Below are 17,585 nucleotides of genomic sequence, written 5' to 3' on the forward strand. Positions count from 1 at the left end.
GTTGGAAAATATCAATTAGCAGTGTACCTAGTTTTTCTGGGAGAAAGGACTCTCATTGGGTACTTTTCACATTGGAGGTTTAAAAAAGTGTTTTGAGATGGCAGAGAAAGTAATGCTTATTAACAACGACAAAATAATGTGAATGAAGACAGCAGAGAGGATATGGGAATGCTGCACTGTTTTCACCCTGAAGGAAAAAAAAATAGGGTTTGATAGATATAAGAAATGATGATCAGGATACCTCTATAAGCTGTACACGTTTTCTGATAAAGTTTCTAGCAACATAGGTTTTTCTGACAGTGTTAAGAAAGAGCAGACTTCTATGCTTCTATATTCTGGGTATATTTTCCCCACTGAAAATGCATACATACTAAGCATTCCTTTTACTCAGATAGTTGTTAGTTTATTACTTGAACCCTTGTAGTTTTTTCCCCCCCTAAAGTGGCACCTGACTTATATGTATGCAGAAAGGTTTGTTAATAAATTATGAATTGTCCTTATAAACTCCACTGCCATAGTAATAGAAATGTCTGCGGGGCTGGCGCTGTGGCTCAGTGGCAGAGTGCTTGCCTCACACTGGGTTCGATCCTCAGCACCACATAAAAGTAAGCAAATAAAATAAAGGCATGCTGTCCATCTACAACTACAAAAAAAAAAAACTTTAAAAAAAAGTTGTTGTGTGTTAATGAATTGCACCTCAGTCCTATAAACCCCTCTCAAATGGTGAATGTGAACAAATTTATAATCTTTCTGTCTTTTTGCATTTATTCTGAAAGCACACTTGTAAATAGGTAGTGGCCTGAGTTACTATTCTAAAACTTTTTTTTTATAACAGTGATTGTGGAGTAGAATTCATTGATGCAATTGCTCACTACTACCAGAAGAGTCAGCCTATTTGTTCCTGAAGGTATTACAATAATGAAGAATATTGCCCATTAATGCATCTCTAAGATTAAATCCAAAGGCTCAGAAAAGTGAAACAAGCTAAATAAAAGGTGATTGTCAAGAACTATAAATAAATCATCCAGTGTTTCAACAGAAATTTTTAAAACCCGTGCCATTCCTTCACTTACACCTCTTATGTATACATTGATTCATCGAATGTGAATAGACCATGCAAGTCTATTTCTTAATATTTCATATTTCTTGGTCATATTTACTAATTAGAGAGTTTTACTCTTTTTGGATTGAGTAAAGAATTTCATATACTCTACTTAAATAAAATATTTTATATAAAGAATATTTTATATAAATTTTTAAAACTATATACATAATCCTGCAATAATTTTTCTATTTTTCAGTAAATAAACATTAATATAAAAATATTCCCAACATGTCATAAGCAATGTTTTTTTAAAAAGACAATGAGCTATACTTATATAAGCTATTAAGATACCATATTGAAAGACTACTTCTCAGCTAAGCTATTTTTCTATGTTTGTCATATGTATCCTTTACATTCTAAGTAGCCTGTCTCCTTGCTTATAGGTCACTCTCTTGAATTGTCAGTAAGTATACTCAGAAGATGAAAATAAATTTTATTGTTGGTCTGTTATTTAAACGCTATGCTCTCTAAAGAAGAGATTCCATAATGAAATAAATTTCAGAAGTATACACACAATATATGTAAGCATGAAAAGGGCTCTAATAAGTTCCGCGATAAATCAACCTTCTTAACTTCAATGATAGTTCACCAAACTTATTTTACCAGATAATTTTTTTGTTTTTGTTTGTCTTCGCATAAAACTTATAATATATTTTGGAGCTTTGCTTGATTAGAACACACTTTGTGTATGTTAAACAAATGTTACTGGAAAAAAATTGCTGCTCAACTCTTGGCAATAATTTAAAAGTCAAGCGTAAATAATGTTGGAATTATCTATTGATTCAGTACCCATTACCATTATTGCCATCTCTTCCCCAACCCCATGGGGCTCAAGATCTTAATCATAATGTTACATACAGATGGTACGAAGATGATTCACAACAATGGATAAAACAGGAAATGTGTCAGGGACAAAGAAACCCTTCCAGGAGTGGAAAATAATCCAATAAGAAATGGCTGGCTTACTTTAAACACAACTTTGCTCTAAAACAGCAAGTGATATTTTGTTAAAGTTATTTAAATAACTCTAGATTACTGCTCTGTAAATCTCAAGAGACAGAACTGACCTGAGACGACTATTGTTAGTGCCATAGTTTTGATTAAATGAACTTCATTGTGACCCTAGAGCAATGGTCTTTCCAATGAGAAGCAATGAGGTTTCTCAGAGACACATTATTTTAGGATAATTGTTTCAGACCCCCCCCCCTTCCCCACCATATGGGATGGAACCTTGAGATGCTATTCACAGATTTTTATATTTTGGATACATGTGTATATATTTACCCACATGCACATATATATGCACATACACATACACACACACATATATATACATACACATGCACATATACATGTGTATATTTTAAGATTAGGATTAACTCAAGTTATTAAAAACAAAAATGTGTATCCCATTTTATGGGGCATTCCTTCTTCAAATCACAATTTTCCCTCAATTAAGTTCATGTGTTGACTGTAAAAAAATTGCACACCTTCTTTACAAAGGACCATATAAATGCTTACATGTTATTCAACTGAATTATTTCCACTAACCTTTTTTGCAACATTTCTGATTTTCTGTATTTCAACTAGGCAAAAGCCACTGCAGTTTTTAGGAAAGAACTCTACAGACCATTTAGGCTGAACAAGAAGTAATTTTGCCCCATTTAACAAATGCAAACTTAGTTACCATGAATATGTGATAAACCGCTCTGTGAAGAAAATATTTCCTTTCATGACTCTGACCACTTGCGCAAGACTTTGTCTATAATGAAGTTGGGATTTCATGAGTTTCAAATTGGAGGAATATTTTTATTTTTATGTATAGTTACCATTTTTTTAAATGAAAGATTAGAAATTAAAATGTGTTCTACCTTCAAGCAAACTATTTGGTATTTTGGTTTCTTTGTCATTACAGAAGCCTTTATGACAAGTTGACTCATCTGTGACACTTTATGACAAGGCAGAGTTTTTGCTCATATTTATGCTGCTCAAATGAAAGCCCCCACCTCACACAGTGAATATGATGGAATTCAACTTTAAAAAGTGGCTAATGGGCGGGTTTTATCTTGACTAGTTGTGCTTCCAGCATCAATATCACTTCAGAATTTGGGGCTGACATGGGAATGCAGGTTTTTCACAAAAGTATATTTTATTCTCGATAGTTAATTTCTTGAGAAATTATATAAATCACATTTTAAAGTTCACCAACAGACTCCATTTTAAAGTCAACCCGGCATTTAAATACTTTTCATAGTGTAAATAACCCAGGCCCATCTCAACCTCACCACCCCCTCCACCCTAATTTGCTTGATGTGCTATTCACAGTTTGGACATCTTGTGGTCTTAAGTCAGGTCACATCTTGATGGGACTTCACTCTAGAAGCTGAGAGACTGTGGCTGCCTCTGTGGCTGTCCCCTGTCTCATCAGATGGCTCTATAGAAGCTGAGGGGCTAACAGAAATTTGTCAGATACCCATAAATGGTCTGAAATGAAACACTGTCATGTCAAGGCCCAAGAATTTATTTTATTTTATTTTGATTTCTATCATGTTTTCACCCAAAATGTTGAAGAAATGAATAATTTAGAACACCAAATTTATATGCCAAAATCTGGGACTTCCATTTTTTTCTTTAATTATAAGTGACCAATTAAAATGATCAATTATTAACATGTGACTGAAAAATATTTATAACAATATCAATATAGTGATAATAGAGATGAAAATATTTTCTCCAATTCTTGACATATAACTTTCTGGAAAATATTAGAATACCAAAAAAAAAAAAAAAAAGGAATTATTAGAAATTCCATGGAATCATGGAAAGTATAAAATTAACAATTTTAACCACAATTGTGAATTGCAGGTACTTTGTATCTTCTCAGTATTCCCTAATATAAAATTTCTGATTCAAGTAACATGTCATGAGAAAAACTTCAAAGCTCATTTACATAAATTCTGGAAAATCTGTATCATTTTGAAGGGACAGGGCTGTTCAAAAGTATCTCCTTAGCAAAAGTCAATAGGCAGATAAGGATAAATTATGTAAACGTTAATAATTCATGATCTGAGAGTTTTGAATCTGTTGGAAAGTTCTAGAAGATGTCATTAGGTGCCATGTGATGTCTTCCCGGCTTGGAGTGACAGCACCAGGAGACCCTATGTCTGGGCTGCCTCTTCATTCAGTGGTCCCTATTATTTGTCCCATAAATATGCTTAGTTGACTAGAGAGACCTGGGCTAAGTTGTCTCAATGTTTCCCCTGCACGCAGGAGACAACCTGGAACCTTCCCTAGAGGACCTGCCCACCATCTCTCCACCTACCTTTCCTCTCGGCGGCCTCGGCCCTGGTCAGGTGGTGGTGTAAGTAATCTAGTTTATCTAGCTGATCCTCCAGGGGCTTCTGCGTCCAGAAGATGGACCTGCGTCGCGCAGCCACCCTCAGGGTCTCCCACTGCTCCATCAGAGCAAAGAGCTCAGTGAAGGACTCGTGATAACCCTCCCGCAGCATGTCCACGCAGATGTTCTTCTTGTACGAGTTCCTGTAGCTGGGAATAAGAATCAGAAAGCTCAATGCCTTGTTTTAATCCTTTCAATCTGCCCGGTGTTTTCATTCTCTGATAATTAAAGGCTGAACAGTGTTTCTTTCTTTTTTTTTTCTTCCCCTCAGTGAAAGCACTGAAAACTATCAAAAGATCTTTGCCTCAGACACTTATAATTGAACTACTTCAGTTTAATGAAAGATGCCAGAAGCTATCTAAATACAGTAATTTTAATGAAATTACATTATAAATATATCCGTTCCAGAGCTGGGCTCTCTTTGACAAGGACAATAAGCTAGTTCACTGACAGTATTAAAAAATACTGGATACACCAGCCTTCCACCCAAACAAGCCAACCCATCCAATCAGAAAACTACAATAAGCCGGGCAAAAATCACATTTGCTATTTAATATCAAAGCAACGTCCTCCCTGTATTTGGCAGTTTTGTTGTATGTTATGGAAGTTTATCATTCATTCATTCATTCATTCATACAGAATGATTTATTGAACTCTATCGCTATATATACATATCATTATATATACTGATATAAACTTTACATACATTTATATATATATATATATATAAAATTATTTTCAGGTAGAATTAAGTTATTGGTTTTGCTAATTCATTGCTTAGTTTCAGAACTCAGGAGGCTGAAGTAGGAGGAACACTTGAGCACAGGAGTGTGAGACCACCCTGGGTAATAGCAATATCCCAGCTCAAAAAACAATGATGAAAACAAATCCTAACTTTAATAATAAACCATATGCAAGGACATTGACAGAGGATGGTTCATCTACTCATTCAATGAATCACTATTGCATTTCCTACTAAGTACCATCCAGTGTTCTAAACACTCAGTATTCTTGTGAAGTTGGCATTCTAGTGGGAAAACACAATCCCATAATTAAGAAATGAAAAATAATGACTGAAAATGTCTACATATAAATATACAAAATTATGATATGTGGTGGCTATTCACCTATCAAAAAGAACAACCAGATAGCAATATATATATATATGTCTTTCTATTAATTTTTGTAAGCTTTTTAAAAAAAACCCGAGAACTCAATATTTAGAAAAACTGATATATGATACTATTGGCAATAAAAATTTCAGTGTAGACTGGGAAGAGCTCAGAATTAGTCAGAATATCCAATTTGTCCCAACCTCCCTGGTCTTAACTTCCTGTCATTTGTAAAATATACACATTCATATCTGCCCTCCCTACATCGCAGGATTCTTTCAGGAACAAGATGAAATTAAGTGAAAATGCTGCGGGAATGTGAAGCCCTTTGCTGCTGGTCATCAGCTCCTGGCTGTCATTCGATTCACCTGTGGAGTTTCCACAGCAAAACTGCCCAGGTTCCATCTGCCAAGAATTTCTCATTCCGCGAATCTACTTGGGTAGAAATCAAGAATGGTGAGTGGAGAGTACGGAGATACGGAGGTTTTTATTTTTGTCTTTATTTATCTATTTTTAAGTGGGATCCAGACAATGAAGAGACCTCGTGGTAATGCAATGGTAAGAAGCTCAGGCTCAAAGCAAGGAGTGATGGAGAGTCCTGGAGAGGCTGAGTCCCAATGGACAGGGTGTGACTGCTTTTGAGAAACGGCATCTGGAAGGAATGACTCTGAACAGCAGCGCTCCCCCACACCAGCAGCCAGTCTGTTGTACCAGCTCATAGAGTAAGGAAAGCACATTCCTGGGTCAAAAGATCAACAGCTACCATTCGGTTCGAGCCAAGAAATATTTAAAACAGGGAGAGTAAATTTTGGAGTGACCATTTTTGATTTTCCTGCTTGTCCCTCTAGTTGAAATAGAAGAGGAAAATGGAGCCAGAAAGACCATGTCCTCCCTGCTCCCCTTTATTCCAGTCAAATACCAGAGGGGTGGGCGAGAAGAACAAGCCAGCAATCTGTGAAGTTCAGTGGGATCTAAGTGTAGAAGACACTGGAACCTGCTTCCTGTGTGAGAGTCTTGAAGGTAGGAGGATTACCAACATCCCCGCTGCCCACCTCCCCATGCACGGGGCACAAGAAGGCAGGGAGCCATCAAGGGTTTGTAGGCAGAAGAGAACCAGAGAACCAGAACCAGCCCTATGATGTCATGCAGTCCCTCAGTGGTATGGTGTGACATTATGAAAAAATGTCATAACTTTTCAGAGGGCTTCACAGATGACACTAACGGAAGGGGAGGGTCACTGTGTCTGCCACTGTGTTATCCAGCCATAGCCAGGGATGCGTGCTGAGAGGCTCATGGTGAGATTCTCACTGGGGTTGGAAGGATGGCACAGCCATGATTGAAATGGGCAGCACCGGGAGCCTCTGAAAGGCTTCAGGCCAGCATATTGCCAGAGCTGATAAACAAGGATGGACTGGGGACAGTTGCCTGCACAGGATGCCACAGCCTAGAGATGCGAACGTTCAGCTATAAGTCAGAGAGAACTCACATCACAGTATTTTGAAAATAGAGAATCTACTTTTTGCCTAATCTTAGGCAGCCAAGGACCTGGCTCACTGGACTGGCAAGTTCAAGATCAAGGTCCCTGGGATTATCTTGACCTTCTTTCCTCCTTGTTCCCTGCTAGTGGCCATAGGGCTCCAGAGACCATGTTCACTTTCAAGAAGAAAGTAGAATGTGAGGGGGCATTGACTGTGTCTTTCCTTATTTTGGGGAAAAACAGGATCATTCCCACAACTCCTAGCAGATTTCTACTTTTGGACCCTTTGTCTAGAACTGGGTCATATGACGTCCCACTCTCCCTTTGCTGCAAGGAGTCTGGAAACCCAAATATCCTGACTCCTCTTGGGCACAGTGATGTCCCAACCCAATTTGAGCTGTGTAAGCAAAGAAGAAAGAGGACTGGGGACTGGATGGGCAAATCAGTGACAATGACAAGGTCCTCCATGAAAATCTGAAAGTAATTTCTGTCATATGCTGTTGCCCTGCCTGTTCCCCATGTTGACAGATAAAATGCAGAATGCTCAGTTCAATTTGAATGTCATATAAATTACAAATGATTTTCTTTTTTGTATTAGAATCCCCTAAGTATTTCATGGGACATATATACACACACACACACCTGGGTTTTTGAAAGTGAAATTCAATTCATGTATTTTTATTTGCTAAATCTAGTAACTCTACTTCCTTCAGCCCCCTTCAGTACAACGCTGTTTCTGTATTGGAAGTTAGGGTGAGGAGGAAGATGTTTTAGAATCTTGAGCAACCTGAGAAATTGTGGAATTGGACTGACTACCTGAGAGTGACAAGATTGGATTTTTACACTAGGGAGGATCAAGGCTCAGGGCCAGGAATTAAAATTAAGTTATAAAAAAATAAAGACTTTCAGTTTAGCATCCTTGAGTTTGTGACTCTGAAATTCACACCTGATCCAAGAGAAGGGATGGGAGGAGGGTGAAACTGGGAGTAGGGAGAAAAGATGGTAAACTCATGTGGCCGTGGATTGGAGAGGCTACAGGGGCTGCAACTGGGGTACAGGCAGGGGGCTAAGTAGGGTTGGTGGATCCAAAAAATACTTAGAAGATAAAAATATTGGATACTTGGTGGCTGAATGGCTGTTGGAGGTGAAGGACAGGAAGAAGCTCGGATGATGACCAGGTTTTCTGATTGAGTAATTGGTAATTTGCTAAAGAGGGGAACATTTGCTACTGGGAAAGATGATGAATTTGGGTTCAGATAGCTTGAGTTTGGGAGTCCCCAAGGGCTCTTGCAAGTGGTCCCCTAGAAGGCAGTTTGTGGGGTGACGACACAGCCTGGAACCCTAACCTTGCTTCAGAGGAGCAATGCCAACTTCAGATGTTCATGCATTGGCTGCCAGAATGTTTTCCTATGAGTGAAGAAAGCCTGCTGCAGCAAAAATAAAAAGAAGGACCACGAAGTAAAAGTTAAACAGTGACTTCAAACAATGAAAATATGCACTGGGCAGAACAGTTGGGAGGTCATCTCAGTTCTAATCCTAATCCAGACAGAGAGGTAGAAAATCACTCTCCAGATCCTTCTGCCTTCACATGGGAGATGAAGGGGGATCTGCCCCATCCAGCATGAAGCCCTACTTCTGCCTTGGCACACTTGAAAATACTTCTGCAACTAGCCAGCCTTATATGTGGGATAGGAATTCAAGGACTCCCTAGTCAGGGGGTAGATTATTGACCCAAATTAGAGGGAGACCCGGTCTTTCCCATGAGCTGGAATTTTGAGGCAAGCAGCACAGGTGTGGGAGAGGCAGGAGCCCTGGGCAGCTGCACCGGACAAGATTCTCCAGTAGTCTTGCTACCTACATCCATTCAAGGGGCCTGTGTCTTGTCCACTTCTTCTGAGCTAGGTTCTCCGCCACATTCCACCAGTCACCTAACATCCTTTCCATAAAATCATTTCCACTTAATTTAGTCAGAATGGGTTTTCATTGCCTTTTGACCAAAGAACACCAAGTGATTCAGAAGAAGCTGGACTAGGAGTATTTCCAACATATCTTTTGGGTTCAAAACACCAACAATATATAGCATCGATTTTAAAGATTTCTAGTAATTTTTTGAAAAGGTCATTTTTTTTTTGCAGAAGCTATACCAAATAAGAATATGTTTAAATATGTATATATAACTTTGTTGACACCATTTATATTTTGTACACACCTATATGCATGTACAAATGCACCTGTAAGCCATTAAGCCTCATGAGTAATATTTGAGAGCAAGAAAGAATCATAGTTATTTACTAAATAGGTTTCTACTAAATCTTTAAAGTAAGGCAAATTATTTAATCTGAATATCTTCATTTATTAAAATGAACTGATTCTTGGAAAACAAAAATACATGACAATTTTCATTATTATATTTGGATTTCTCAGATTTTTTATTTCTTAAGAGACAACCACAGTTGAAGTTCACTTTCTTTGTGAAGAAGAAAATAAATAGAAATGTAAACAAGATCCAAATTTATTATTTAAATTGTTATTCCATTTGGATGTAAAGATTTTAGTCTTTGGTTTCATTTATACATTAAATTTTGTCTAAATTAAGTGTTGCTTTTAAGCATCAGAAGAAGGAAAATTTCTTTGACTCTAAACTGCCCTACAAGATGAAAATTGAGAACTCTGTTAAAAATCATGAAGAGATTTACTATGATGGGATTTGGGGAGAGTTCTGACAGAAAAAAATATATATACCACTCACAAAAGTAGAAGTGGGGACATTGATAGACACACTGGGCATCCATAAATCTGCATCATGAGGAAGATCTCTACTGCAGCAGGTACCTCAGGCTGCATTGGGATCAGGGAAGCAGCTGGAGATAGAACAAGGGAGTTGTGCATTTCATACAGGTTTTACTGCCTTTTAAAGGCATTGTTCAAGAAATTTTGCTAAAACTATCATAGTTTATATCAAAATTTCCCTAAAAAAATTACAAGTTTTTAAAAACATCTAGAAACTGACAACAAAATTCAACAATCCGGCTCGAGCTTCATAGCTGCTGAATGTGTGGAGGTGCTAGGAAATGCGGGGTGTGCTGGTCTACAGGCACAGAAATATGACATGGATTTTAAATTCCTCCTTCAATAGCTACTATTTTCGGAACTCCCACAATGTGTCAGGCACTGTGTAAATATCACTTTTAACTCACTCCACAACTGTGTTAAGTACTACTTTAATTTATACAGATTTAAAAACAAACAACAATAACAAAACACACACACACACACACACACACACACACACACACACACACACACCTCTCTCCAGCGATCAGTGAGACTGTGAATTGCCCAAAACCACACAAGCTAATAAATGGCAGAGTTGTGATTCACACCCAACCCTCTTTGACTTCGGATTGTGAATTCTTTCCACTTCCCACATTGCCTCCTGGGACATCAACTATTGTTGCGTTTTCTCCTCTTTTCCTCCTGCCCATTCTTACAACTGTTCTATTTATTTGCATTGACCATTTAGGAATTTGACAAAATTTGACAATTATGATGTAATCTCCAATTTGAAAGCCGTTCTCTTTATCCATGCTAATCCATGTTTATGTTGGATTGGGAGCAGAGATCAGTATCATTCTGTGGCTCTCCCAGAGGATCCCCCTCTTTTAAAGGAGGGAGCAGACGCTAGTAGCATTCATGAAAAGCAAATTAAATAGATATGATTCCCACTCAAGGGTGTAACAGCTACCAGGATAAACCACTGACAAACATTTAAAAGGGTAAAAAGTGCATACTTCTACAAACCCAGAAAAGACAAATAGGTGAAATGAACAGGTATAACAATTTATTTTATCTTATCCCCACCTAAATTAATGCATAAACTAAGAGGTTGACTTTGACGGTGTAAAGCATTATCACCTATTCAAATAAGGACAATTACATTTATCATATTTCTTCCCGGGACAAACTAAAATTATGGTAACAAGGTGAAGCTTCACATTCAGTCAAATATTTCAAACCATTCAATAAAAAAAAACATACTTTAAAACAAGAGCATAAATTTTTAATTTAATCTGACAAAGATAAACTCAAAAGATATGTAATAGCTAATCAAAAGTCAGGATAATACTTTTATTCCATTAAGTTAATATTTATAAGTCACTAGTGGGTTATCTGTGTCAGTTATAACAGTCTTACATTCATATCGTAGGGATAAATGTTATTGGAATCACCTACGGGATAATTACATTGACTTAAATTAATACTTAAATAGCTTCAGTTAATATAATTTCCATGAAATAAAGAGAATCACTATTCCTACACATACTTTTAAGTGTAGGTAGATATTACATATAAAAAAATTTTTTTAAAGTTATTTTCTGATATATGCAGACTGATAACGATTTTGTAAGTTCCTTGGGTATGTGTAATCATGTTTAGAAAATGGTAATTGTTTTTTTCACCCAAAGCTAACACAATGATATAGCATTTCCCTTGCCACATAAATAGTTAAAGAAAAAGAAACTAGAAAAAAAAATTGTGTTTGGAATGACTTCATTTTAAAAACATGTAGAATTACAATGAAAATTGAAAGTATTAATTTTTTTTACACCTTTAGGTTTATATTATTTGTCATAGTACAGATTACTACTGATTAATAATTGTACTGCTATCTCATATATATGCATGTGTATGTATTTGTAATAAAATGGAAGAATAATAAACTCATGGAATTTAAGATTTTAAGACTTTTGTTTTATATGTAATTCAAAACAGCAAGAAAAAGAAGTTTTAATATAAAAAAGTTGCTTAAATGTAAAGAATTCCAATGAGTTGACTGGTCTCTGGGGGCATCTACTGGAAATTTAGCAAACTGCAGTCACATCATGTAAATTTGATAACTTTCATTAACTGTCTTAATACAGATATTATTTTAATTGGTATGCAAATAAGATGATATTCAAAGAATATAAATGCAAAGTTATGCATGGATTCTATATCACCCATGCAGAACTGCAAAACAAGTAGCTGTCTATGAGACCACTTACCAAATACTACACCCTATTTATATATTTTAAAATGTAAATACAGCAGGTGGCATCTCACAGATTAACAGTTTTCAAATCATTGCATTCTCATTTTTGGAAAATTAGAAAGATATTATAGAGATAAGCATTCATATATTTAATGAGGCATTTTTATTAACTGAATAAAATGCATATAAAAAGTACTTTCAAATTGTAATGTCTTCTCTCTGAAACAAATTCACTTTGCATCTCAGTACAACCACCGATCACAAATAACATGATGATCAACTGCTTGTTTTCTATGACTTAGCTTAATGACTACACGTTAATATTTCAAAAAGTAGAATTTTCTTACATCAGCATCAGAATCCTTCACTACAATTTGTCATTACAATTTGAATTAGTTATTAAAATGAACATTAATTCTCCTAAACACTTCAAAACTTCAAATAATGAACACAATACAACCATTTGAGCTTACACACAGTTTTAAGATGTATTTCAAAAAATAGCTCTTTTCATAATATTGTGCAGTTATAACTAATCATGAAAAAAGCTCAATAGCATAACCATTATAATATTATTTTCTTTGTAAAATTTGTTGGTGATTTTTTATGAGAGAAAATAAAAATACTTGGATATACAAGTATTGTGTTAAATATATATTATATGATCATGATTTTATATATTGCTATATAAATAATTTAATTATAATTTTATATAAACTCTCTTTGAAAGACTGAATGGAACATTTTAGCTTCATTCCCAAAACCCTTTATTTATGTATTAATTTATACTTTTTCTGAAAACTTCATTAGAATTTCTGTCCAAATAAATATATCACCTTGAATTGTATAAATTGTAAAAAGCAAGTCAAAATTAAAAATACTATCAATAAATCAGAATATAAATGTAGTAGGATTTTTGTTTCAGTTTAATTTTGGATAGCTAGACTAACTTTATAATTTTAATCAATAAATAAAATCTACCCCCAGAAGATTATAAAATAGAAATTTTATGTGGTTTTCTAAACAGTTGTAAGTTTGCTAATTTGAATTTTTAGAAAAACTTACAAATGAAAATTTTGCTTTATAATTTTACAAACTGCAAATTCTTATCTATTAATAATAAAATTTAGGAAACACAACTTTCAAAATTTTAAAAGTATATACAAATTGAAATATACCATTTGGAAAAAACTATTTAAACCAAGTTCAAACTTGAATTCCTTTTAAAGAGACATAATAAGGTTAATGATTAAGGAATGAAGTCTACCTCATAGAATTTTGTAACTCAGACTATAACTAATATAATTCTTTCAACAAATAATATATTGAACAATTGTGTCAGCAAAGAATTGTCCCAAAAGCACAGTAAGAATTCATTTCATGGGTTATTTTATTTTAGGACCCATGGATTATTTGTGTCAAATGGAAAAATATTATTTCACAGTTTCAATTGTTAGCATTGATGCTTAGTGTTAGCAGAAGTCACTTTTTGGGAGATCAAATCAATGAATGTTTATAAATCAAATAATAATTTTGCTGGTGATAATCACCAGATAATCAGAGGAAAGACATGATATTTTTGCAGGCGGTACGAGGCGGCAACTCTTCCAATGGCTTTAAATAATTCCCTTAATAATATAAAGATATTTTTAATGTGCACATCCTGTTAAAAATGATTTACTCAAGTGATTTCCATTCAATCAAATATTTGAAGTACCGTGGCTCTCATCCATAGGAAATGAATAAACTATGCACCTGTCAATATAAAGTGTCACCACAATATTTATCCATGAAGCTGTCACACCACATTTTGACAATCGTTTTCTTTATTGAAAAATCTCAAACCGAAACATATTTTTAAAAGTTTTTCTTTAGAAGTTTGGTGTAAAGAACTGGGAGAAAAGCTCCTCATATAAGGTCAATTATATACACAATTTTTGTGTACAGTCATTATTTGCAAACTCCTTTGAGAAATTCAAACTTCTTTACAAAAGAATGATTTCAACTAAAGGTCAGACACGGAAAGATGTGAACTGAATGCCATCTTTAAAGAAGAATTTTCAGGGAAAGTATTTTCAGAATTCAACACGAACCCAAGCCCCTTTGACAAAAGGAGACCATTGTATGGATTCATATCTTTTTGTTTTGTTTTCAAATTACATTGTAACTTTCAACCATTAGAAAAGCAATAATACTAAGCTAAAAAATAAAACCTCAAAAATGAACTTAGTTCTTAAATTGAGTTATAATAATAAAAAAGAAATATGAGTAAGTAATGCAATTCTGTTAAATTCTGTGTTTATTACGATGATAGAAAACATGAAAATAAGGGAGAGAACAAAAAAATGAGCTTTTTAATCTCATGACTATAAACACATGTAAACATGACAATGCTAGTTCATCAACTGAATATTCTTGTCTAAATTAATATTGACAATTTTTATTAACATAAAACTTAATAGAACATGGTATTTGCTCTGCACTTCGAGACACAATTTTGTGACACTCTCCAAATTTTTTGAAATTCTCTTATTTAGGATTTTTTCCTGTCAGATAACATTTTCTTTCAATTCTCTATACATCTCTACAAATAACAACAATAATTAAAAAAAAACCTACTGCTTTTCCATATAAATCGAGTGAAATATCACTCACTTTTAATAAAAATGGAAAGCTGGAGAATATAAAAATCAAACTTAGCAAAAACAACAAGTTGCCTTAAAAAGAAAAACTTTGGCTCACTGTTTTTTTTTTATATTACTAAAGGGTGTCATGCATTTTATCTTTGCAAGAGTTTGACGAGTTTTGCAAGTAAAATTCTGTTTCCTCTACACTTGCTAATAGTCATGAGAATCTGTAGTTTGCACCTTCCCATTAAAAATGTATTGTATTTTTTGAAATTATTCACCCCGCCTTTTATCCAGATCATGTCTTTGAAAGGAGGAAGTAGATAATAAATGGAATAATTCATGATTTCCCATTAAATATGAAACTTTCTTTTGCAGAGTTTAGAAAATGAAGTTCTACATAATGTACAAAAGTTGATTAGAACTTTTTTTTTTTTAACCTTTTCAAGAAAAAAACCTTTCACATTAAACAACTGCAGGAGGGGTTTCTTTGGGAAAAGTAAACCCATCGATTCTTTACAACTATAGTTTTGTGCTATCTATTCTAATGTTGCTTCCTTAAAATATATATTCTTTCACAATTCTAAAAAATACTAAAAGACTGGCAAGAAAAATAGTATGCATTTGGCTATAAATGTGACAAATACTTAAGAGAAAGATTACATGTTTAAAATACAAAGGGAAAAGTCACATAAATTAAAAATGAAAACAAAACATTATTCATGCTCTTTTCAGCAATGCAATGAAAGATAGTATAAGGGAAAATAGCAAAATCTGCATTTAGATTTCTCATATTATGACATTTCTTCTAGAGAGGTAATGATACTTTGTTATGAGAAAATAACATATTTCTCATAATATATTATTGTTTGTTTTGTTTTTACAAACTCTTTGTTGGCACTCTGTTAACTACATTCTTTTGCCCTCTGCCTTTTTTTTCCTTTGATACAATCAGAAAGTATTAAGCCAAAATGATATCTAGTTTCATTCCAGCTTTATCATTTTATATTTCTTGGGTAAGAAATCTGTAGTAATTTAACTAAAGAGAAATGTCAAGCTCTGACTATTTAAGGACAGCAGTTGACCTCATTTCTTTGAGTTTTAAAGTTTCTATTGTAGGAATAGTGCATCATTTTAGTAGGCATATTTAAATTTTTCCATATAGAAAAATAGAGAGAATATTTTCCCCCATTAAACTTGAGTGTTCAAGAGTAAGTACCAAACTGTACGCTCTCTGAAGAAATCATTTACACTCTGTGCTACTTTAATTAATATAACAAAGGTGTACACTGCACATGTGAACAGTGAAGTCACAATTTCTCATCGACTATACATACCCAATGATCAAACTTCCAGAACACAATGAAAACAAATGTAGGTTGATGATTCTGATGCTTTGGCCAGACAATATCCATGTATATAAATATCTCTTTCTTCTAAATAGTACATTAATTTTAGTGCAGCTAGCTCAAATATTTAGAAAACTACCAGTTCTAAATTAGGAAGACAGATTTACAAAATCAAAAATGTGCATCAATAAGAATATTGTAAAAATAAAAGGAAGTATTTGCAAGAAGATGAAAGAGCTTTGAATTTAAACATAAAAATATACATAAAATAGATACATAATAGGAACATATGTTCACTTCTTGGTATTTCCATATAGTACTGCAAATATCAAGGAAGGGAAAGTTTGCAATGTTGTTAATATCAGGCAAAATAGAACTCAAGCAGAAAAAAAATTCAAGGAGCATATAATTATATCAGATTCATAAATGAGATTCAAATTTACAGAAAAATACAGCAGGTGGTAAACAACATACCTAATAACAGTCTCAAAGTATATAAAATGAACAGAAAGATAAAAAGAAATTGATTTTAATTTTTTTTCAGAAACTTACAGATAGAGGGAAAATTATTTTAATAACAATTGCCTAGGTAGATAGAAATAACAGGCTCAAACTAGTTATTAGAATATTACAGATATTTCTATATGAATGGTCTAACAAATAAGTAGAGAATATATATTTATTTTCCAAACATAGAAGAAACATTTATGAAAACTGGCCATACACTAGTCACACTAGAAATTTCATAAACTGATATTATATATGGCAAACGTACAGTGTAAAATAAAGGTTCACTTCCTACTCCTGCAGTACCTACAAAAAAAGAAAAACAAACACCCCAAAAGCATTCACTTTCAGACTCATCAATATATTTCTAATTTATTCATTTTCTAAAGGTAAAACCACTGTGGAAATTTTAACATATTTAGAATTTTAAAAATACATAAAAATCAAATCATGCAGGAAGAAATCATTGCAGTTTTGAAAAGGAAGCTTATAGGAGTGGTTCGTTAAAAACCACTATCAACTGATACCAGAGAAGCAGCTAGCTTTCAACTCAGGATGCTAGGAACAATCCTAATAAAACAAACATAATGAAATAAACCCATACAAAGAACAAGAAAGGACATATTAAGAGTCAAATCACAAATCAATAACAGAACAAAAATTAAATCTATTAAAAAACTGGTTTGGTTAAAAGATAAAGAAATTTTTTCAAATATTATCAGGAAAAATAAAAATTGCTGTCACCAAAAACAGTGCCAGGAAAGTAATATAACTTCCAATTATAATTATAGTCATAGGTGCCTTTTAGGCTTAGCAATGTGCCAAGTGCTGTTCTCAATTCTTTGCATGTAATTATCTTATTTAAACCTTATAATGTTTTTTAATGAAATAGGTACTCTCATTATTCTCTCCATTTTATAGATGACTCTGGTACAACACGTTTAATTGACAAGTGAACATCACACACCCCGTGAGAGAT

At 34.0% G+C, this 17,585-nt stretch overlaps 1 protein-coding gene across 1 annotated transcript in view; it reads right to left on the reverse strand.

Moving 5' to 3' along the window:
- The window catches only part of Ttc29 (tetratricopeptide repeat domain 29), a 216,927-nt gene that overhangs the window by 174,497 nt on the left and 24,845 nt on the right, over positions 1 to 17,585 (reverse strand). Inside the window, exon 4 of the mRNA XM_048813485.1 lies at positions 4,428 to 4,651. Coding sequence (XP_048669442.1) covers positions 4,428 to 4,651 — 224 coding nt within the window. The remainder of the gene's footprint in view (positions 1 to 4,427; positions 4,652 to 17,585) is intronic.

This window comes from Marmota marmota, unplaced genomic scaffold (genome assembly GCF_001458135.2).
Source record: "Marmota marmota marmota unplaced genomic scaffold, marMar, whole genome shotgun sequence".
Taxonomy (NCBI): Eukaryota; Metazoa; Chordata; class Mammalia; order Rodentia; family Sciuridae; genus Marmota; species Marmota marmota.